Source organism: Phanerochaete carnosa (assembly GCF_000300595.1).
Source record: "Phanerochaete carnosa HHB-10118-sp unplaced genomic scaffold PHACAscaffold_1, whole genome shotgun sequence".
In the NCBI taxonomy this organism is placed as follows: domain Eukaryota; kingdom Fungi; phylum Basidiomycota; class Agaricomycetes; order Polyporales; family Phanerochaetaceae; genus Phanerochaete; species Phanerochaete carnosa.
In genome coordinates this window covers 5,296,306-5,313,946 of record NW_006767628.1, presented here as the reverse complement: position 1 = coordinate 5,313,946, position 17,641 = coordinate 5,296,306, and the positions used below count along the sequence as shown (strand labels likewise).

The 17,641-nt window shown below is 49.0% G+C and overlaps 7 protein-coding genes across 7 annotated transcripts; 5 read left to right on the top strand and 2 right to left on the bottom strand.

Moving 5' to 3' along the window:
- PHACADRAFT_190937 (uncharacterized protein) lies at nt 1-731 on the bottom strand (the record flags this gene model as incomplete). The annotated part of the gene is made up of 4 exons (XM_007391087.1): nt 1-80; nt 140-152; nt 210-356; nt 423-731. The coding sequence occupies 4 exons, from the start codon at nt 729-731 to the stop codon at nt 1-3; spliced, it is 549 nt and encodes a 182-aa protein (XP_007391149.1).
- A 4,759-nt stretch (nt 732-5,490) lies between these two features.
- Nucleotides 5,491-5,766, top strand: PHACADRAFT_190936 (uncharacterized protein; the record flags this gene model as incomplete). Its single annotated transcript, XM_007391086.1, has 2 exons — nt 5,491-5,601; nt 5,662-5,766. The coding sequence occupies 2 exons, from the start codon at nt 5,491-5,493 to the stop codon at nt 5,764-5,766; spliced, it is 216 nt and encodes a 71-aa protein (XP_007391148.1).
- Nucleotides 5,767-8,406: 2,640 nt separating this feature from the next.
- PHACADRAFT_24899 (uncharacterized protein) lies at nt 8,407-10,290 on the bottom strand (the record flags this gene model as incomplete). The annotated part of the gene is made up of 5 exons (XM_007389547.1): nt 8,407-9,246; nt 9,304-9,378; nt 9,541-10,074; nt 10,204-10,217; nt 10,275-10,290. 5 exons carry the CDS (start codon nt 10,288-10,290, stop codon nt 8,407-8,409), a joined length of 1,479 nt encoding a protein of 492 aa, XP_007389609.1.
- Nucleotides 10,291-10,694: 404 nt separating this feature from the next.
- PHACADRAFT_190933 (uncharacterized protein) lies at nt 10,695-11,213 on the top strand (the record flags this gene model as incomplete). Its single annotated transcript, XM_007391085.1, has 3 exons — nt 10,695-10,862; nt 10,921-10,957; nt 11,017-11,213. The coding sequence occupies 3 exons, from the start codon at nt 10,695-10,697 to the stop codon at nt 11,211-11,213; spliced, it is 402 nt and encodes a 133-aa protein (XP_007391147.1).
- Nucleotides 11,214-11,288: 75 nt separating this feature from the next.
- PHACADRAFT_190932 (uncharacterized protein) lies at nt 11,289-11,728 on the top strand (the record flags this gene model as incomplete). The annotated part of the gene is made up of 3 exons (XM_007391084.1): nt 11,289-11,402; nt 11,442-11,483; nt 11,558-11,728. The coding sequence occupies 3 exons, from the start codon at nt 11,289-11,291 to the stop codon at nt 11,726-11,728; spliced, it is 327 nt and encodes a 108-aa protein (XP_007391146.1).
- Nucleotides 11,729-12,237: 509 nt separating this feature from the next.
- Nucleotides 12,238-12,686, top strand: PHACADRAFT_24898 (uncharacterized protein; the record flags this gene model as incomplete). Its single annotated transcript, XM_007389546.1, has 2 exons — nt 12,238-12,254; nt 12,299-12,686. 2 exons carry the CDS (start codon nt 12,238-12,240, stop codon nt 12,684-12,686), a joined length of 405 nt encoding a protein of 134 aa, XP_007389608.1.
- Nucleotides 12,687-14,350: 1,664 nt separating this feature from the next.
- Nucleotides 14,351-14,569, top strand: PHACADRAFT_82341 (uncharacterized protein; the record flags this gene model as incomplete). Its single annotated transcript, XM_007391083.1, has 1 exon — nt 14,351-14,569. A coding segment is annotated over one exon (219 nt), but the record flags the coding sequence as incomplete, so codon positions are not given.
- Between the last annotated feature and the right edge of the window lie 3,072 nt (nt 14,570-17,641).

Here is a 17,641-nt window from a genome sequence, read left to right as displayed (position 1 = left end):
CTACTGTGCACCACAGGGTCCATCAAGCTGATAGGCGCTGACATATGGTGCTGGTGCAAGGTCAGGAACACATTCTTGACCTAGTTGAGTTGTGAGAAGTCAGCAGGCAATAAATAGACAAGAAGCTGACAGAACTCACACAGATAGCAGGTCTAGCAGACCTCGCAGCATCATCAGTTGAGGTAATGTCCATGTCCATGCCTGCTCACCAGTCTCATTGCGGCAAAATGGTCCACACGTGGTGCAAGTTTCACGTTGCTGCTTGACAGGCCATGTGTCTGCGGCAGGAGCTGACCTTCTGAGCACAAGCGTGCAGGCAGCAGATCTTCAAAGGGGGGGTACACCCACGGCAGGGGCTGATCCTCAGGGAAGCTAAGTGAGCAGCTGATGCGCGAGCATGAGCATGAGCAGCAGTGACTCACTCTGCACAGCTGCAATGCTGGTGTCAGCACCAGCAAGGACAGGCGAAACAGGTAGAGCCTGCTCATGGCGAGCAGCGCGAAGCACTCTTCGCAGGGTGTGTGGACGTGCAGCAAGAGTGGGTGCAAGAATGGGCCCGCCTCGGAGGCAGCGGCGGCAGCAGCAGCGTTGTACAAGAAGCGCAGTGAGGGTGAGTGTGTGTTCTGCTGGCATGGCAGCTCAATCACGGGTGGGAAGATCGGTTTAGGAGGTGAAGGTGGTGGGACTTGCGGAGATGGGCAGCGGAAGCCGACAAGCTCGGGCACCCACATGGGCCTGAAGGGCTGGAATGGGCTGCTGGCTGCTGCTGCTGCTGCCGGGGCAGGTGCGATGGGGCAGATGATGGCGTGATGAGCAAGGCAGTGAACTAAGGAAAGAAATCAAAAGTTAAAGTTAAAAAAAAAGAAAAAAGGCATGGAGCACCACGCACCTGGATGACGACATACCCTAACAGGAACTGTCCTCTCTTGGGCAGAAGCTTGTTGTCCAGTGCGGTGGATTAGACATCAAGTGATCATGGACATACTGGATGAGGCTGTATTCAGCACACATCCGCAAAGGAGGGCCAGAGAGACAGAGCGAGGCTGCATTCAGCACATGTCCACAAAGGAGAGCCAGAGAGATGGGACGAGGCTGCATTCAGCACACATCCACAGATGAGAAGCACAAACGCAGGTGATGGATGTGGTTCAAGAGCGAGTGTCATAGCGCCGAGTTGGGGTCAGTAAGGTACAAACATGGGTAAATAACGTGTGCATGAGGCGCCGGTAAACATGCTCCAAAAATTCAATGTCGAGTGCATATTTTATTGCTTCGCTCACCATGCTAACTGGTCATGTCTTGTTGTGCCTTCGTATCTGCTGCATCTGCAGCTACTGATCGTCCCGTCTGTCTAGGATTGGGTTGTGATCCAACACAGCTGGAGTAAGACACCTATATTGTAGTATTCATAACATGTGTATGTACATTGTATGAGAATGCCTTGCTGTGCCACAATTTCAATGGTATATATTTATGTGCTCATCATTATCTTGTTGTTACAAACCCGAGACAAACTTGCCCTCCTTGTACGCGGCACAATTGCATATAAACCTTCATAATCTTAATCAGAGCGCCTGTGAAGAACTGATGTTATGGTCTTCGAGCACAGCAGCGAAGAGACTACCACTGTAGCGCGCTCGGCGAGAAGAAAGAGACGCTGTGTATTCAACCTTTGCTTTCGCCTTCTGGGTCTCTTACGTCCCATAGCTGGTAAGCACCGGGTCTTTGAAGAAAGCTGACGCTTGTTTAGCATCCGGCCCTGCCAATTCTACCGTGCACTCCACAACTCAGCTCGCTCGCGCTACGTCAGCCTTTGGCTGCCGACTCACTTACAGTAGTGGCATCAGCCGCCACCTCACCGCTTCGCCATCAAGCACCGAGGCACGCCAGACAAGGGACGAGAAGGTGTATTGCATTATGTTGAGAATCTCGTTCTGTATGTGAAAATACCTACACAACCACGAAATGTAACTACATTTGCCAATTCAAATTGGAAACTGCGGTACTAATGGCTCTTCGTACCCTCAACGGCACAAGGCCGAGCGAAGAAGACGAGGACCTTGTAGCGCTGTGTCCGGTGTACGACTAGCTGTCGCTTGCCTGCGGCTGGTTTGTGTTCGAACTACCACCAATGTGCTACCGCGCGCAGCGGACCATGGATGGCCTGTGAAACAGAGGTGTACGCAAACATTATGGGCCACGCGTGCGTCATACTGAAGCAGGAGACACCGGTGTACATGCACTGGAGCTTGAAGGTGCAGATGGAGGCAGAAAGGGTGGTGAGAAGGGTGTATGAGCCGACATGGGTGGTTTATGTCGGCAGGTGCATGTAGGAGCATAAGACTTTTTGCGACAGATTTGGGAAACATTTTGTCGCGCTCCGCCGCCACTGACCAAGGAGTGCTCTGCTACCGTAATTTCGGAATAATTGACCTATTTGTAGCACTATGACTGTGTACAGTATGTGTATCTGACACAATACGGGCACTATAAACCATGTGATACCTCACACGACAATGTGTCGAGTATAGGTGTTTGTTACAGCGGGCAAAATACTAACGACCATAATTTACGAGACCCGCCATCAGCAAGATGCTTTGGGAATGTTATAACGGTGCATTCTCGTCGACTTGAGCCTGCACACATGGATACTTGGCGGGTGCGCCCCTTCGTTTCTCGCTAGCTTTCAACCTGACATTGTCGCCCAGGCTCAAGCATAGCTTGGATGGCTATTTTACAGACACGTACTTCGCGAACGATCCCCAAACAGTGACAGAAGTTGCTGTAGGCGTGCACCACGCGCGGAGGCATTCCTCCTTCATCTGTGCCATCGAGATCCTGAGTATGGTGCAGGAGCGTCGGTGGGGCGTATGCTAGAAGCACGAATTCTGGACGTTCCCTGGCCTGAAGTCATTCGCGGACCTCAAAGACTGGAACTTGAAGCTTGAACATGGGCGATTGCAGACACTGCATGGCAGCTGACACTGCACCCTTTTATCCAGGCCGAGATAATGACAACTCTCGCCCGCAGTTCGAGAAGTTGCTGTGGGTGTACGACGATGAGCATGATTCTGGGAGGCGCAATCAAGCGTGGCTGCTATCTTCGACTTACTCCCTACGCACAGCTCTAGGAGCAAACCATTCTCCATGGCTTGTTTGGGCTGACGCTGCATATATTTTGGACTAGGATATGACCGCGCGATGCGTAAGGTGATTCCGTCTCACGACACGGCTTGTGTATCCAGATCTGCCGCTGCTCGTCTTTGTCCTCGACCGCAGTCTTTGTTCTCAATGAGCGCAGCCCACTCGTAGTCGAGTTTCCCTTGTCACCTGGCTGTCCATCAGCAAATTAATCAGAGCGCACAGGTAGAGACGTACAGTTAAGACGTCAATTCTGACTGGCTGCGGCCTACACCACTTAGCAGTGGGACAACGACCTCCAAAGCGCGACCTCCATTCAGCTCTTGGACTCTCCTCGATTTCTTAACCTTCTCTTCCACGATCGCGTCCCAGAGCCATCGTTCCTTATTGGACCTCGCGCTGGACAACCAACGAAGTGCGCAAGTTGTTAGGCTGCGCCCACGCAGAGCAGAAGTTGGAGTACGTGTTGGGCTCATTTCTGCGACAACCCCGAGGGTTACTCAAACTGAGTATGTACGGCTTGGGCTGGGGGCGGACCGTACAGTTCAATGAGCAGCTTCGTTCTGCATACGTCAGAGATGCAGGAGCATTGGACATCAGCAGGTCACCCACTATCCAGCCTTTCCTCCGCTTGTCTTCCCTCCACTCGCTACTCTTGCAAACCTTGGTGGACAGGTCGTGGAGCTAGTGAATTTTCAATCGGCCGCTCTTTGCTTTAAGAGTTTGATCCCAGTCGTCGTGAATGGCATAGGTTAGAACAGCTCGACCAGCATCATAGAGCTGCGTAGAGCGTGTAGTCGACGAGTCTGCAGTGATCTGGGCAGGTGAAAGGTGTAACAGGCCAGTGTTTTGCAGCGTCGTCCTCAAGGACTGCTACTGATGAGAGTCATGAATTCATCAATCTTTCCCCCGATTCAGCTGCATTGACCCTTGGGGTCTTCAGGCTTGGAGGCTAGCGGCGTTTTTGAACGTTGATTACCCTAGGGAAAGCGCGCATGCGCACTTGCCAAGTCGGCCATCCCCGCCAAGTTTGCGGAACGTCGTGTAACAGCACGTCTATGGTGCGGTCACAATGCGAGCTGACCAATGAAGAGGACCAGCATACCAAAGAAAGTCGCGCTCTGCTTTCCCTTCTCTGCATTGGAGACTCACAATGGACAAGTCTGTGAATAGACGAGGTCATGGCGCGTGAGCAGAGTCCAGACCCAGCAGACATGACAAGGAGTGACAGTGACAATGACAATATGTGACACCACGCGTATTTTTGCTGTCGCGTTACTGCTGGTCCATTCTTCTCTCCCCGATTCTCTGGCCCAGCGTTTAACTCTCTCGCCTGCCGCAACCTGTTTACTCACTGCAGGAAGTGAATCCAATTATCATAAGTGGGAAATACCATGCATAAATTAATGTGGATACCATGTCTAAGAAAGGGAAAACCCACTGATTTTTCTCCCTGGAAATCCCACTAGGTATGACATTTTCCCACTCACGTTTCAGTGGGTTATCCGTTGATTGGGTAAGTGGGTATTCCACTGGCATCATCAACGTCCACTAATTTTCAGTGGAATTGCCCATGAGTAACTGGTGGCTGCGCCCATTGAGATCTCGAGGGTCCCACGGATGTCCCACTGATTTCCAGTGTGTTACCCACTGGAACATATTGATAATTTACATTGACGGTTCATGTATCTCCCAAGAAGTCCCACTGATTCCTATTGGCATGTCCTGCTGATTTCTATTGGTACGTCCCACCAGTCCCTATCTGTGTCCCACTGATTCTTACTGGGGTGTCCCACTGATTCTTACCGGTGTGTCCCACCGATTCTTACTAGCATGTTCCACTACCTCATAATGGAGATTCCGCGGCGGTGAGAGCTGCCACACAAATCAATTAGCATAGATACCATACGTCTTTGACATATCAGAGCCTGATACCACTTGTGCACCATCATGTATATGCTGCACAACAAATTGATTAGGTGATTATGGACGATAGAACAAAGGCTCACTGAGTCAACCAGTCTTCCGCATGGCAATGGCCATGCCAAACAACGACATTGAGCATTTTCAGCCTGCAAAGGGCTCGAGGTTGCCCGGATGCAGTAGCCACAGATAGGTGACACAGCATCTTGAAGAGCCGGCCCATGGTCTATGCTCAGAACCGCATGCACTACCAATGATGCCCAAGTGCTTGAGCCTGCAAATGACGCTGGACGGTCTCCTCGATGACGACGGCGCATGTTCTCTGCAGGCGCGCCATCCTAGATGTCATGGTAGTATAAGAAGCTATTGCAGAGCATGTAAAGTGACAAGGTCACAACGATCGCGTGCTTCCACGAGACATACGGGATGCGGCTCACGGACGGGATGCAGGCGCAGCTCGCGCTCAAGAATAATGAGGTGTGCTACAGAGCAGATGACCTGCCGCCCGTCTGCGATGCGCTTGTGATCATGCTCATTGTGCATTCCCTCCACCGCTCACTCAGCATGCACTGACCCTCTTCTGTGTGTGTTCTGCAGCTCGACTATGATCACAACCACCTCTACCCAGCCACGCTCGCGCTCCCTGACCTCGTGCGCCGCATCAATGACACCTGGGCATGCAAGCGCATTCATGTCCAGTAGCACCTTAGCAAGCCACGTTCTGGGCTGTGTTATTCTGACTGGAGCGCACCCGCACACGCCACCTCTGCCACTGAAGGCATGGATGCAAATACCACCAACAGCCAGCCTGTGGTGCCTTCTGCGCAGATGCAGAAGAAAAATTAACAACTGGCACTCACCGCACTGTGTGCGCATGCCGACCGGTGCATGGCGCTACCAGTCAAACTTGCGCTCATGGGCCTGTTCTTCTCCGACAACGGCGATGCTGCACCTGCCAATACCACTACCTTGCCTGACCTCACAGCATCAACACCAGACGCTGTACCACTGACGACGTCAGCGCTGTCATAGCCACTGCCAGTTTACAAGCATGTCACCGGTGAGGTAGATAATGTCTTCCTCGTGCAGAGAATATAGATCTACAAGAAAATGCCAGTGTCGTGCTTTGAATTTCTTGAAATACAATGACTCACCTTGTGAAAATGAACAGTTTCCGCAGAATCTGGCACGACAGCACTATATTCCTTGATGTAAGACTCGATCACAGTCTTGAGCAGCGTCTTCAGTTCCGTGAATAGCTAAGAATCTGCCAAAGGTAAAGCCCAATCTGCATATAGCCAAGGATCCCCTTGCTAATTGGCGGAAAGTGAGAACGTACAATAAGCTTGGGTGAGAAATTTTTCTAGATCTCACATACCTCAAGTTTAGCATCAAATTGCTCTGAGAAAGCAGCTGGGAGGATGGAGAAATCGGTGTAGGAAGAACAGGCATTGTTGACACTGCTCAAATGGCTGTCCAGACTGTCATGAAGGGGTACTGGCTTCAGAGATGACAGAGGAAGGAGAGAGTGATTGTCTATCGTCTAAGTTAGCTGTCTGTATGGTATTGGGTTCTTTGGTGCTCATCTTGTCCTTGTCAGTGACATATCAGGCTGAGGGCACTTCGTGCCTCAGATTCCGTGCTGGCCTGCTTCTCCGCCAGTATGACTCAGTATTCTGCATGCTAGAGTTCTTTAGCAAGTGTAAAGCTGTCAAGAGCAGCGAAATGGGAAGGAATAGGGTGCATATAGTCAGGTTCTATGCACTTTCTGTAGCATAACTTTACTCGCCAGGTATTTGGGTTATCTTCTGTGCACCATCAGCTGATCTCGACCAGTGATACTCTAGATGCAGAGGGGTTGAGAGAAATGCTACAATGCATTTGAAGAGTTGCTGCTAGGTGACTGTTGGTGGTTGAGTAAAGGGGCCGACATTGCAAGCAATGTTCACGGTGGAGTTTCTTGATTTCAGCATGCCATCATCGGAATCTCAATTGGCAGGCCAGATCAAATGTGGAGAATCAATTATTAGAGGGAAGAGGAGGTCTGAGCTTAAATTTCAGTGGTGGCTGCCCACTGTTGACCAGAGATAACAGCACAACAGACAGTGAGATAGAAGTAACTAAAGGTGGTATGTACATATCACACTTGAAGGAAGGAATAGAAAAGCAGGTGAGCCGTGGCAACGTGCAGGCATAGACAGACCAAGATGAGTGAGAGCGAGAGCGATATGGGTGGTTAGAGTATAGTGGGAGCAAGAGCAAGACTTCCAGAGCATGTGAAAAATGCTGATCATGCTGGTGGAATCTGCCAGAGTGAGATAGAGTCCAGTGATGTCAAGCCTAGCAAAACAGGGCACAAGAATTGGCGAGCCGATGAAAGCAGGAAAAGTTCTGCGGGTGAGTATCAGGCGTAGAGGACTATGCAGTGATATGAGGCAACACCGTTAAGTTGATGTTGTAGCTTCGGTAAAGTTAGACAATTCAAGGAGATGCTAGAAAATGGAGTGTACCTTTGTTGTGGCTGAAACGACAATGATTATCTTCCTGACCAATCACCTGGATGTCAGACCACACAAAGAAGCTTGATTTTACGTGAAAGATCTACGGACCTGATTTTGAGGCCTTTCCTTATTTGTTGAACATACCCTGCACTGCTTGGGTGGTGTTGGCTAACATAGCGTTAGCATTAGCTGTGGATAATTTAAGAATTCAAGTTGAGCAACGTACCGGAGCAAAGTCGGCCTCAGAAATCTGCTCCATTTTGCGCTTGATGAGCCTTGGCTTCCTTTGGACAGTTTTAGGCTCTTCTTTGTTTGAGGGGAAAGTGAGAGCAAACTGCTGCTCTTTGCCACATTAAGATACAAGCGTCATTGTCATATTAGCACAAAACACATACCCTATCGGGCGATTTGTCACTGTTGATGAACCGAAGGTAGCAATTTGAGACCTGAACGAACACATTGTTGTCGTTGCGGTTGAAGCAAATATCCCTGTATTTTGTGCTCTTGGTGAGAATTGCTTGAGCATTGCTGCTCGCCACACCAGCAAGATCCTGGCAGAGCAAGCTCCGTAGCGTCTCTTGAACAAGTACAATGTTTCAAAAGGCAGGCGGAGTAAAAGGTTTGATGGTCTCTCAGATTCCGCTCCACATAGGTGCATCATTTGGGTACAGTAGTGTAAGCGCAAGTGAAACAATTAAGCAGCCTTTGGATCCGAAACTGATAAGCAGCAAGAGTTATTAGTCTTCTCCATGACATCAACCATTCGAGCAATGATGTAGATGTACTATCCTGGCAAAATGATATGCTTGATGCAAGTGTACTGCAAATAAAAGCCAGTGCCTCAGGTCTTGTTGTTAAGCATGTTGATTGTGAAGAACAGTCGTTCTCCTGGTCCGCAACCTGTGCTAGCACTGTCAGCAATACCAATTAGCTCACTTGCAGTGGGCGCAAGAGCCCCCTTCTCGATAAGGCTATCAAGAAGAGGTTTGAGGCGCAGAGTACGGATCGCCAGGCTATTATAATCTATGAGGCTAGGATATCCAGCTTGCCGTTCCTCTTTGCGAACAGCGTCTGATGAGATTTGGGTGCAGATCTCTTGATTGATGGACTCGAGACAGCAGTCCCACTCATGTTGAGGGGTTGTTTTGGGTTTCTTCTTCTTCTTTTCTGTGAGCAGGTACTGGAGTCGTTCGGCAATGGTTGTCGGAATGAGGTCGTTGCATGAGTGGACAGAACACTTGTCCGGATGTTTTGCTGCCGTTTTGCGCTCTGCAAACATTGCGTACACGGCATGTTCACCAGAATTGTCACCAGAGCTGTTGCCAGAACCGTCATTGAAACTGTTGTCAACACCGTCGCCAAGATCATTATTGCAGTTGTTGTCAGGGCCATCACAGTTAGCAGAGGCTGTGGACGAAGGTCTGGTACCTTCAGAGTTAGCAAGTAGCCAAGTGTGATTTGATGCAGATGGCAGTTCAGGACTCGGTGGCCAGGAAGGCAGTGGTGAGTGGCAGCGACAAAATACTTTAGCACCCACAGAAGAACTATCGGCAAGACTCAAGAGCTCAGAAGACAAGCGACGAGAACTAGAATGAGTAGCAAGCTGTGGCACGATGTGTTGTCTGGGCTGTGTGTGACCTTCCGCGGCCTGTCGTCCAGGCTGTACGTGACCCCTTACAGCCTACAGCCATTTAGTAGAGTGTATATGCATTGGATGATAGCAATAGAATAAATATACCTGCTCTTTACGAGCATTTTCGTGGTGCAAGGGCGTGTCTTCAGACAAATCAGAGAGTTCAGCAAGAGCACGGTCCTGAAAAGAAGCGTCATTGGCTGCCTTGGAAGGTTTGAAAGATGCTTTACTTTAACTGTAGTGGTCTTTCTTGGCTTTACCACTCGAGGGCTACTGTGCAGGGTACTTGAAGGTGCATATATTCAGCCTTTGGTACTGAAGTTGCCAATTACTCGGACTTACCAGCTCGAGGAGCCGGTGCTTCCCCTTATTAGCAGAAGCAACAGGCCTCGTCTCTTTCTCGTTCTCTCCTTTCTTGTTCTCTCCTTCCTCATCCTCTCCTTCCTTGTTCTCTCCTTCCTCATCTCCTTCTCCCTTGCCTTCTTCTTCCTCACCCTCTTCTTCCTCGTCCTCTTCTTCCTCGTCCTCTTCTTCCTCACCCTCTTCTTCCTCACCCTCTTCTTCCTCACCCTCTTCTTCCTCTCCCTCTTCTTCCTCTTCCTCTTCTTCCTCTCTCTCTTCTTCCTCACTCTCTTCTTCCTCATTCTCTTCTTCCTCTCTCTGTTCTTCCTCATCCTCTCGTTCAGGCATGTCAAAGTAATCCTCTTCTATATCTTCTTCTTCGGCACGGTCATTGTACTCATCACTTTCTTTGACTGCTTCTTTGCGGCTTGCCCTCTTCTCAGATGACATTTTATTTTGTAGATACTTGTACAGAATATTGCAAACAGGCCAGATGTTCTGATAGTCTGCAAGGAACAGATAGGTATCGGCCACCTGTTATTTCAATGAGATATAGGATAACACATGACAATTAGGTAAAATGCCTTGAAACAGATGGTGACTACTGCTGCATCATCTTGGGCAGACAGTGGATGGCCTGTGTTGAGATATTTGGTTGCATACAGATGTGTCTTTTGCTGCAAAGGTGAACAAGAGTCAGCGCATATAGCCGTGCTCTCATGATGCAGACTCACAACTATTCCGTTCCATTTTGCACCTTTATTGCCTAAACCTGTGACCTCTTGGGTATTATATCCACAAGGTGGTGCACGGCCAGGCTTTCCTCATGGTTTTGCAATCCTTTTTTCAAATGGGATCTGTTGGTAGCAGGCTCGAACACTAAAAGGCTTTGACGTTGTGTTTTGGGGTCGCAGCAGCAAATGCTTCTTGGAAGATCTTGCAGCCTGAGAGTGATAATTTTTTTTGGAAGCAGAATTTCTGGCCATTATAGCTCAACGTGCACTGCACAGAAGGTGATCTTGAAGCATGAAGTTGCCTGAGCTGTTACTATCCTGTAACACATGTCACACATGTGACTGATGTTAAAGTGAGTGCGGCAAGGTGAGCCTGGCGCACTCTTGTCATTCTTGTTTCCTGACACCACCACCTATGTTATGTCCTTGCACACTTCAGTGTTCCGTCCATCAGCATGGCCTAGACATTCTCCAACAGAGAGCAAGAGACCAGACTGGAACTGGAGTGCTGTGCAGAACACTTCTGTGGACAAGTGGGAAGATGTCTTGAGCCATATCAAGATCGATACCACGAAGGAGAACTCTACAGTCATTGAGCTGCTGTAATCATTGGTGAGTACTCAGGTCTGAGAGCACTTCATTGTAGGTTGAGCATTTCAACAATCAACAGCTGATACAAATTGGTATGTTTCCACCATGTTTAGTGATAAGAGACGCCACTAAACAGGTTAATTGCTCTTAGGAGACACTGCAGCAGATCTACTTGCCCAAGTGGAGGCCAACAAATCAGACTCTTCAGAGGACAAAGGCAAGGAGAGCGACGTCTCCTTCGCACTACTCTCACGCACCTCGTCCTTCTCCTCCATCTTGAACGCTGCTGCGGCGATGCAGTCGAGCATCACCGCGCTCCCGACGGCTGCAGCAGAGAGCGAGTTCTAGGCAGAGGTGATGCAGTCACTTGACTGCGTGTTCACAGAGAGGCACGGCATTGAGAATGCTGCAGTCGAGCTCAAGATGCTCCGCATGGTGAGCAATGTCAACCTGTGCAAGGTCTGCAATACGGTCATTGCCATGATTGTTGAGCACATACTTGCCAAGGGCAAGCTCACTGTTCAGAAGTGCGAGACTGTGCGGCTTGTCGAGCACTGGGGGCTGCTCATCAACTAGATTGGTGGTGTGAACCTGGCGGAGACTGTAGAAATCCTCCAGGTACGCCTCCACCCTTGGTTCTTTCTTGTCAGGAACCTGAACGTTGAAGTTGTTCTTGTTTTTTGTTTCTGCAGTACCATTGGGTGAACGACTTTGGCGCCACCACGATGTTCACCGTCTCTGGCTTCAATTTCGTGTTCATCATGCTGACACTGCCAGAGATGGTGCAGATCTACGTGACAAATGTGACTGTGAATGACGTCCCGCAGAAGTCGAGAGAGGAGACAAGGATTGCTGCAGCATAGATAATATGCTCAGGAATAATCCCCCCTTTTGTACACTAAGATTTCACGTTCAAATATTGGTGTCTGCATTACTGTGTCTCTGCATCTCTGCATCGTCTTGTGTATATAACTAAAACCTTTGAATCCAAGGTGTTTTGTGGGTATGCATTGGCTTGTCATCTGTCTGGATCGTCTACAAGCCTATAGGCTTCTTGCTTGGCTGATCTTGTCAGTTACAGAAGTTGCTCTTCTTTTTGGTTTGCACCACTCACTGCTGCTCACGCAACACCTTACTCACTGACTCCTCTCAATTGTTATACCAGATCTTTGTTCAGCTTTCATGCTGAAAACTCGACATTGAAAGCAACAGGAAAAGCTGAAGCGCTGCCGTTGCACATCTGAGTGCGGAAAGCTTCTGAGATGGCGTCAACGGCAAAGACACTATCAGGCTGCACGACAGGAGGGTAGAGAGGATTCAATACAACCATCGCTTGCTGACACAAGCTCTGACCACGAGCTTGGCATCAGCAATGAGATTGCAAATGCCGTGAGTAACAATTTGTCTGAACAGTTGGGCAAAGCTCATGGCAGCTGGTACCTACAGTCCAGCAATGAGAAAGATTCTGAACAGCTGTCAGATGCGAGTTTGATGTCTGTGAATGAACCAGTCAATATCTATATAGACGACAACAGCGATAGCAATATTAATGACAGCTCATCTTCTTCATCCAGCTCTGTGTTCGATTTATCCCGCCGCACACCTCACAACTGCAAGGACCCAGAGGAAGACCGTGCACTTCAGTTTCAGGAAGATGAGGAGTACAAATTCATATTGCAGGACCTGGAAGAGGCAGCAAAAGAGCTAGATATTGGTGTTGAGCTTGAACAAGAATGCAACTTCTACGATCTTCATATGTCTGTTCAATTACATGCTAAAAAGCTGGCCACAGTACTCACAGTACTACCTCCATCACTCTAGGCAATGATGTTCCAACTGATAGAGATCGGGACAATATACAGGCATTTGACCTGCGATTGACAACCAACATGTCACGCGAAGACTATAATGCATTTTGCAAGAAATTCTACCACAGAATACAACTTGACTCAATCTATGTCTAACAAAGCGAGTTGCACAGCTTGCTCGTCTCGAGGTTCAAACATTGCATTGCTGTGTTAATTCATGCATCTGCTATACACGTTCCTATGCCAGCTTGACTCATTGACCCTTTTGCAAAGAAGCTCGCCTTGCTCCAGACGAACATACACAGCGTATCTTCACATACATCCCACTCATTTCACAATTAGTTGCATTCTACCAGAGCTAAAAGATGCAAGAGCTGCTCAAATACCACACCCAGTTTGCTCACGAGTCTGGCATCATTCGGGACGTATTCAGCTCCGCGCAATACCATGAAATGCTCACCACCGAGGTAGCTGTCGATGGCAGAAATTTGGGCCACACCTTCTTTTCGGATGCTCGTAACATTGCATTCGGACTCTGTACTGACAGCTTTCTGCTGTTCAATCGCAAATGAGAAGGTCCATCTGCAACTCCACTACTTGTGAAGAACTACAATTTCCCTCCGACCATTTTTACACACCTTGAAAATCTGATCTGTCTTGGAGTTGTTCCTGGTCCCAAGCAGCTGAAAGGTCTCTCATCATTTCTCGCACCACTAGACGACAAATGCGCTGTCCTTGCCATGAGTGTTCCCTGATTTGATTCGGTCGAACGCGAGAGATTCGATTTACATGCTTACCAGCTTACGGAAGAGGGTGACATTGTTGCGATTGAGAAATTTCTCAATCTCAAGGGACACTCTAGCCTTTGTCCCTGCAGGTCGTGTACCATGCGCAGTGTTTGCATGTCTTCAGGATCAAACTGTGTCTACTACCTTCCTGTCACACGCCCTCCAGATGAGAACGGCATCAGCAAAGTCTGGGACACAACGCATTTGCCATTGCGGACTCACAACAGCTTTTATGACGCCGTTACAAAGATTGAAGGTGCACAAACAAAGAAGCATCAGCATAAGCTCGAACAGTACTATGGGATCAAAAGCTTGCCTGCGCTTCACTGAGTCAACTCTCTCGATTGGTCACGGTCCTGCTCTTGGGAGTGGCTTCATCTCTTTTCAGAGAACATCAATTCCCAACTTTCTTGACATCTGGCAAGGACGCTTCAAGGAGATGGACTCTGGTGCAGAAGATTACAAGATTGATCACGCGACCTGAGAGGAGATTGGAAGAGAAACAGCTGACACAGTGAAGGACATACCGGCTAGCTTTATCTGCTCACTCGGTAATATTGTGCATGATCGCTCGACATTTACTGCCGAGTCATATGTGTTCTGGTTTATGTATATTGCACCTCACCTCCTGCAGAGTCGCTTCTCGGATGAAAAGTACTATGAGCATTTTCTTGACTTGGTCAAGATTATGAAGATTACCTTGCAGTTCGAACTGACAGCAGCTGAAATCAACGACCTAGAACAGCAGTGCCAGAACTGGGTCACCAAATATGAAGAGTAAGAGGCTACTTACAGTATCCAGTACATGCAGAACTGATGAGACTTCATCAGATATTACTATCAGCATGATGACTTGAGACTTGCCTTTTGCTTGCTGCCTGTACATGGGCTTTTGCACATACCAGATGATATACGAAACTGCGGGTCATTGTGCATCACCTGGTCGTTCTATATGGAGCAATACTGCAGTTTTTTGAAGCATGCGCTGCAGTCCCGAAGTCAGCCGTGGAGAAACTTGGACAAACGAGTTAAAGCACTTGCATACCAAAGCCAGCTAAGGGTGAAAGGAAGTGGAAGCGGTATTATGGCTGCCAATGCTGTACAATAAAAGGATTGTTTCTGCTGCTTATGTTCCATTTTCCTCAAAGGTGTATGCTTTACCACGGTCAGCGCTGGAAGCCCTCCGCAGCAGGATGCTGCGGCGCAGTAGATTCCAGAAGTGCGCCGGATGAGTACAACAATTTCTATGAGCCCATAAATTCTTGGCTACAGTAAGCATATTGCCAAGATAGTTTTGCACCAGCTTATGCTGGGTGCCGCATTCTTCTGGAAACATTAGTGGCGACCAGTAGGCAAGTACCGTCTGATCCCGGCCTAGGTGAAGATTTGAAAGCACATGGGTGGCCCTCATCAACTTGACATAGTAGGGACATGGGCTTGAATTGGCCACACCAGACAATCTTCGTTACAGCAGCTGAGAGCACGGCTCTTCTCACTCACATCATGAGACGCAAACCCTTACAATCAGGCATGTGGCATGCAACAGCACAGTTGCTTCACTAGTCACGACCCATCAGGGTCGCCTGCTGCTGTCCGATCCTGGACCAGCCATGGAAAGTCCTCGGAAGTGGTTGTATTAATCAGTTCAGCCACATGTTTGTGTCATTGGATCATCCTTCAATCGACGTGCCGATGTCGAAGAGTGGCACCATGTGCACGGAGTCACGGTGCTCTGGCACTCGGCACAGATAGCAGGTGACCTGTTATTCAAAATTGCAAGATTATTCAGGGGTGAAAGAGTGCGCCGGAAGCTTCAGTCTGACATCTTCGTCTGCATTAGCACAAACCAGTCTTACTTCGTGGAGGTAGTAGTGCACCTATACAAGATCTGATCGGTGACGCCACCTGTAATATAAGTGGCAGGAGCAGGGCATCCAGGATCCCAGATGACATACCCCTTTAAATCTCTCAGATGTGAGTGCGGTCTGGCTGATGGAGAGTGTCTTTGAATGCTGACAGCTGTGTCTGCTCAAATTATTAAAAAAGAAGGCTTTATCCTATATTTTGGAACACGCTGCACTGTACACTAAGGTAAGAGCATGCTGACTTTGAGACAAAGGAAGTGCTCACCAGTCGTCAATAGATATGCCGTTGCCAAAAACCAGAGCAAGATGCGTCCTATTCCTCGTGCTTGTGTCAATAGTTCTGCCATCTGTGCTTGTGAGTCCTCTCCGTGAAGATGTCACTCGAGCACAACTAATGTGGTGCACGATCAGACCGCATCCGTGACAATGCCGAGGGAGAATATCTTGATGCCTCTGGTCAACTGTGACCTCTTTTGCATCTATAATACCATGAAATGTAGTGATGTCGACTCGCCCCTTTAAACGCTGTTTCACTTGTTCGGACTAAAGCGGCCAGACGTGGCAGCTGCAGCGGGGTTCAGAAAATCTTCATAACTTCTCCGGCGGAGCGCTCGCACAGTGTAGTGATCTCCGGAGGCTTTGTGGCGCATATCTCCTTTTGGCAGGTGACTTCATTTGTGTTGGCCACAATCCACGTCCAGTTTAACCTGAACTAACAGTCAAGAGGACTAATTTGAATGGATGTAGTGGCAGGCACAGAACATATATTGGTCGGGTTTAGCTGCACAAGTACTTACTCACGTGACCTAGTGGTCCCTGAAAAAATACATTTTCAAGTGCTAGCACACCTGCGGCTTGGGTGCCGTTCTTGCCTATGCTGCTTCTACTTTCAGCAAAACAGTGTTGAGCTCTGCATATGCATGGAACAGCAACCAATGAATGCCTAAACAAATCTTGACAGTCATGTTATTATCTCCGAGTTGCCGTTCTTCGGCATCAGGAAGTTACCTTTGATACACTTTCTGATCCTTCTATTGGCAGAGGGCAACAAGGTAACTCCGCGCCTCAGACTGTGGCTTGATTTCAGCGGCCACTAGGGTCCTGACAAAGCCTGATGAGAGCACTCACAGGACGGAACCACGGAGGAGCGTGCCACACATAGGTGGGCTGCATCTGCTGTCTGAACTGCATGATGCTCCAACCTTCCACTACCAGCATTGGAGGACCGTTCCGATTATCTGATGCTCAAGGAGAAGCTTGCTGCCAAGACAAGAATCGCGCGTTGCGTCGAGTCACATTGACAGCTACTGCTTCCTCAAGGAACTATGGCATCTCAACACGTCTACGGGCCTCCAAGAGAAGTATTCGCTTCGCGTTGTGACCCTTTACTACTAGCGGAGAAGGAGATTCTGGGGGATCGGCAGATAGACTGTGGCCAGGGGCGAATATGAAAGGATGCATACACCTGCATCTAATCGCCTCGCACCCTCTTTCCAAATGCTCGTGTCTTCGATCATGCCAGATCCCTCTATTTTGCCAACCATATGCACCACCACTTTTGCCACTCGCTTAAGTTGGCTTGTGGTGAGCGGTTTTTTCAGGGCCTGGGCATGCACCAGCGTATAAGAGCTCCCACACGAATGACGTGGCGAACCCTGGATCAGGAACGGCAGTTTATATTTACCCTTTCCGCAGAGTCCTGTGCCACAATGTGCCATTGGAAACTGTCAGGAGGACCTTCGATGAATTCCTTGATCTCGTGTACCGGATGTTTAATGGGCTTTAGAGGGCCATTTGTCCGGAAGTGCCAACTTCTTGCCAAAGATTTGGCTTGGGTGTCCGGATATGCTGGCAGATCTTATAGTGGCCCGACTGTCCAGGCAGCCTAGGAACTTAATGTCGCTGCCGCAGACCATCATCGAAGTGCCGAGAGTGGAAGAGATATAGTGGCATATCAATGAGCCTAGAAGGCATCCTCCAAGCGCAAGTGTGCTCAGTTTTAGAACAAATGAGAGGGGAAGGAATAGTTTCACACTAGCTCACAGCGCATGCAGGACGTACTGTTTCCTTGAGCCCCGCCCGCTTCGGGCAGGTCTTTTTGTACGAGACAAATAGAGACCATTGACAGCGGTTATGGGACTCGGAAGGGGACATTTTGCCCAGCGCATCGTGTAATCTGCCATCAACAGAAAAGATTCACGGTGGGTTATCATCACAAAGCCGCACCTAAGGGAAGACATTCAAGCCTTCAGGCCATGGCCCTCAGGCCTCAGGGGGGAAGACGTGCACTCAGACCTAAGTACTCGTCAGTACGA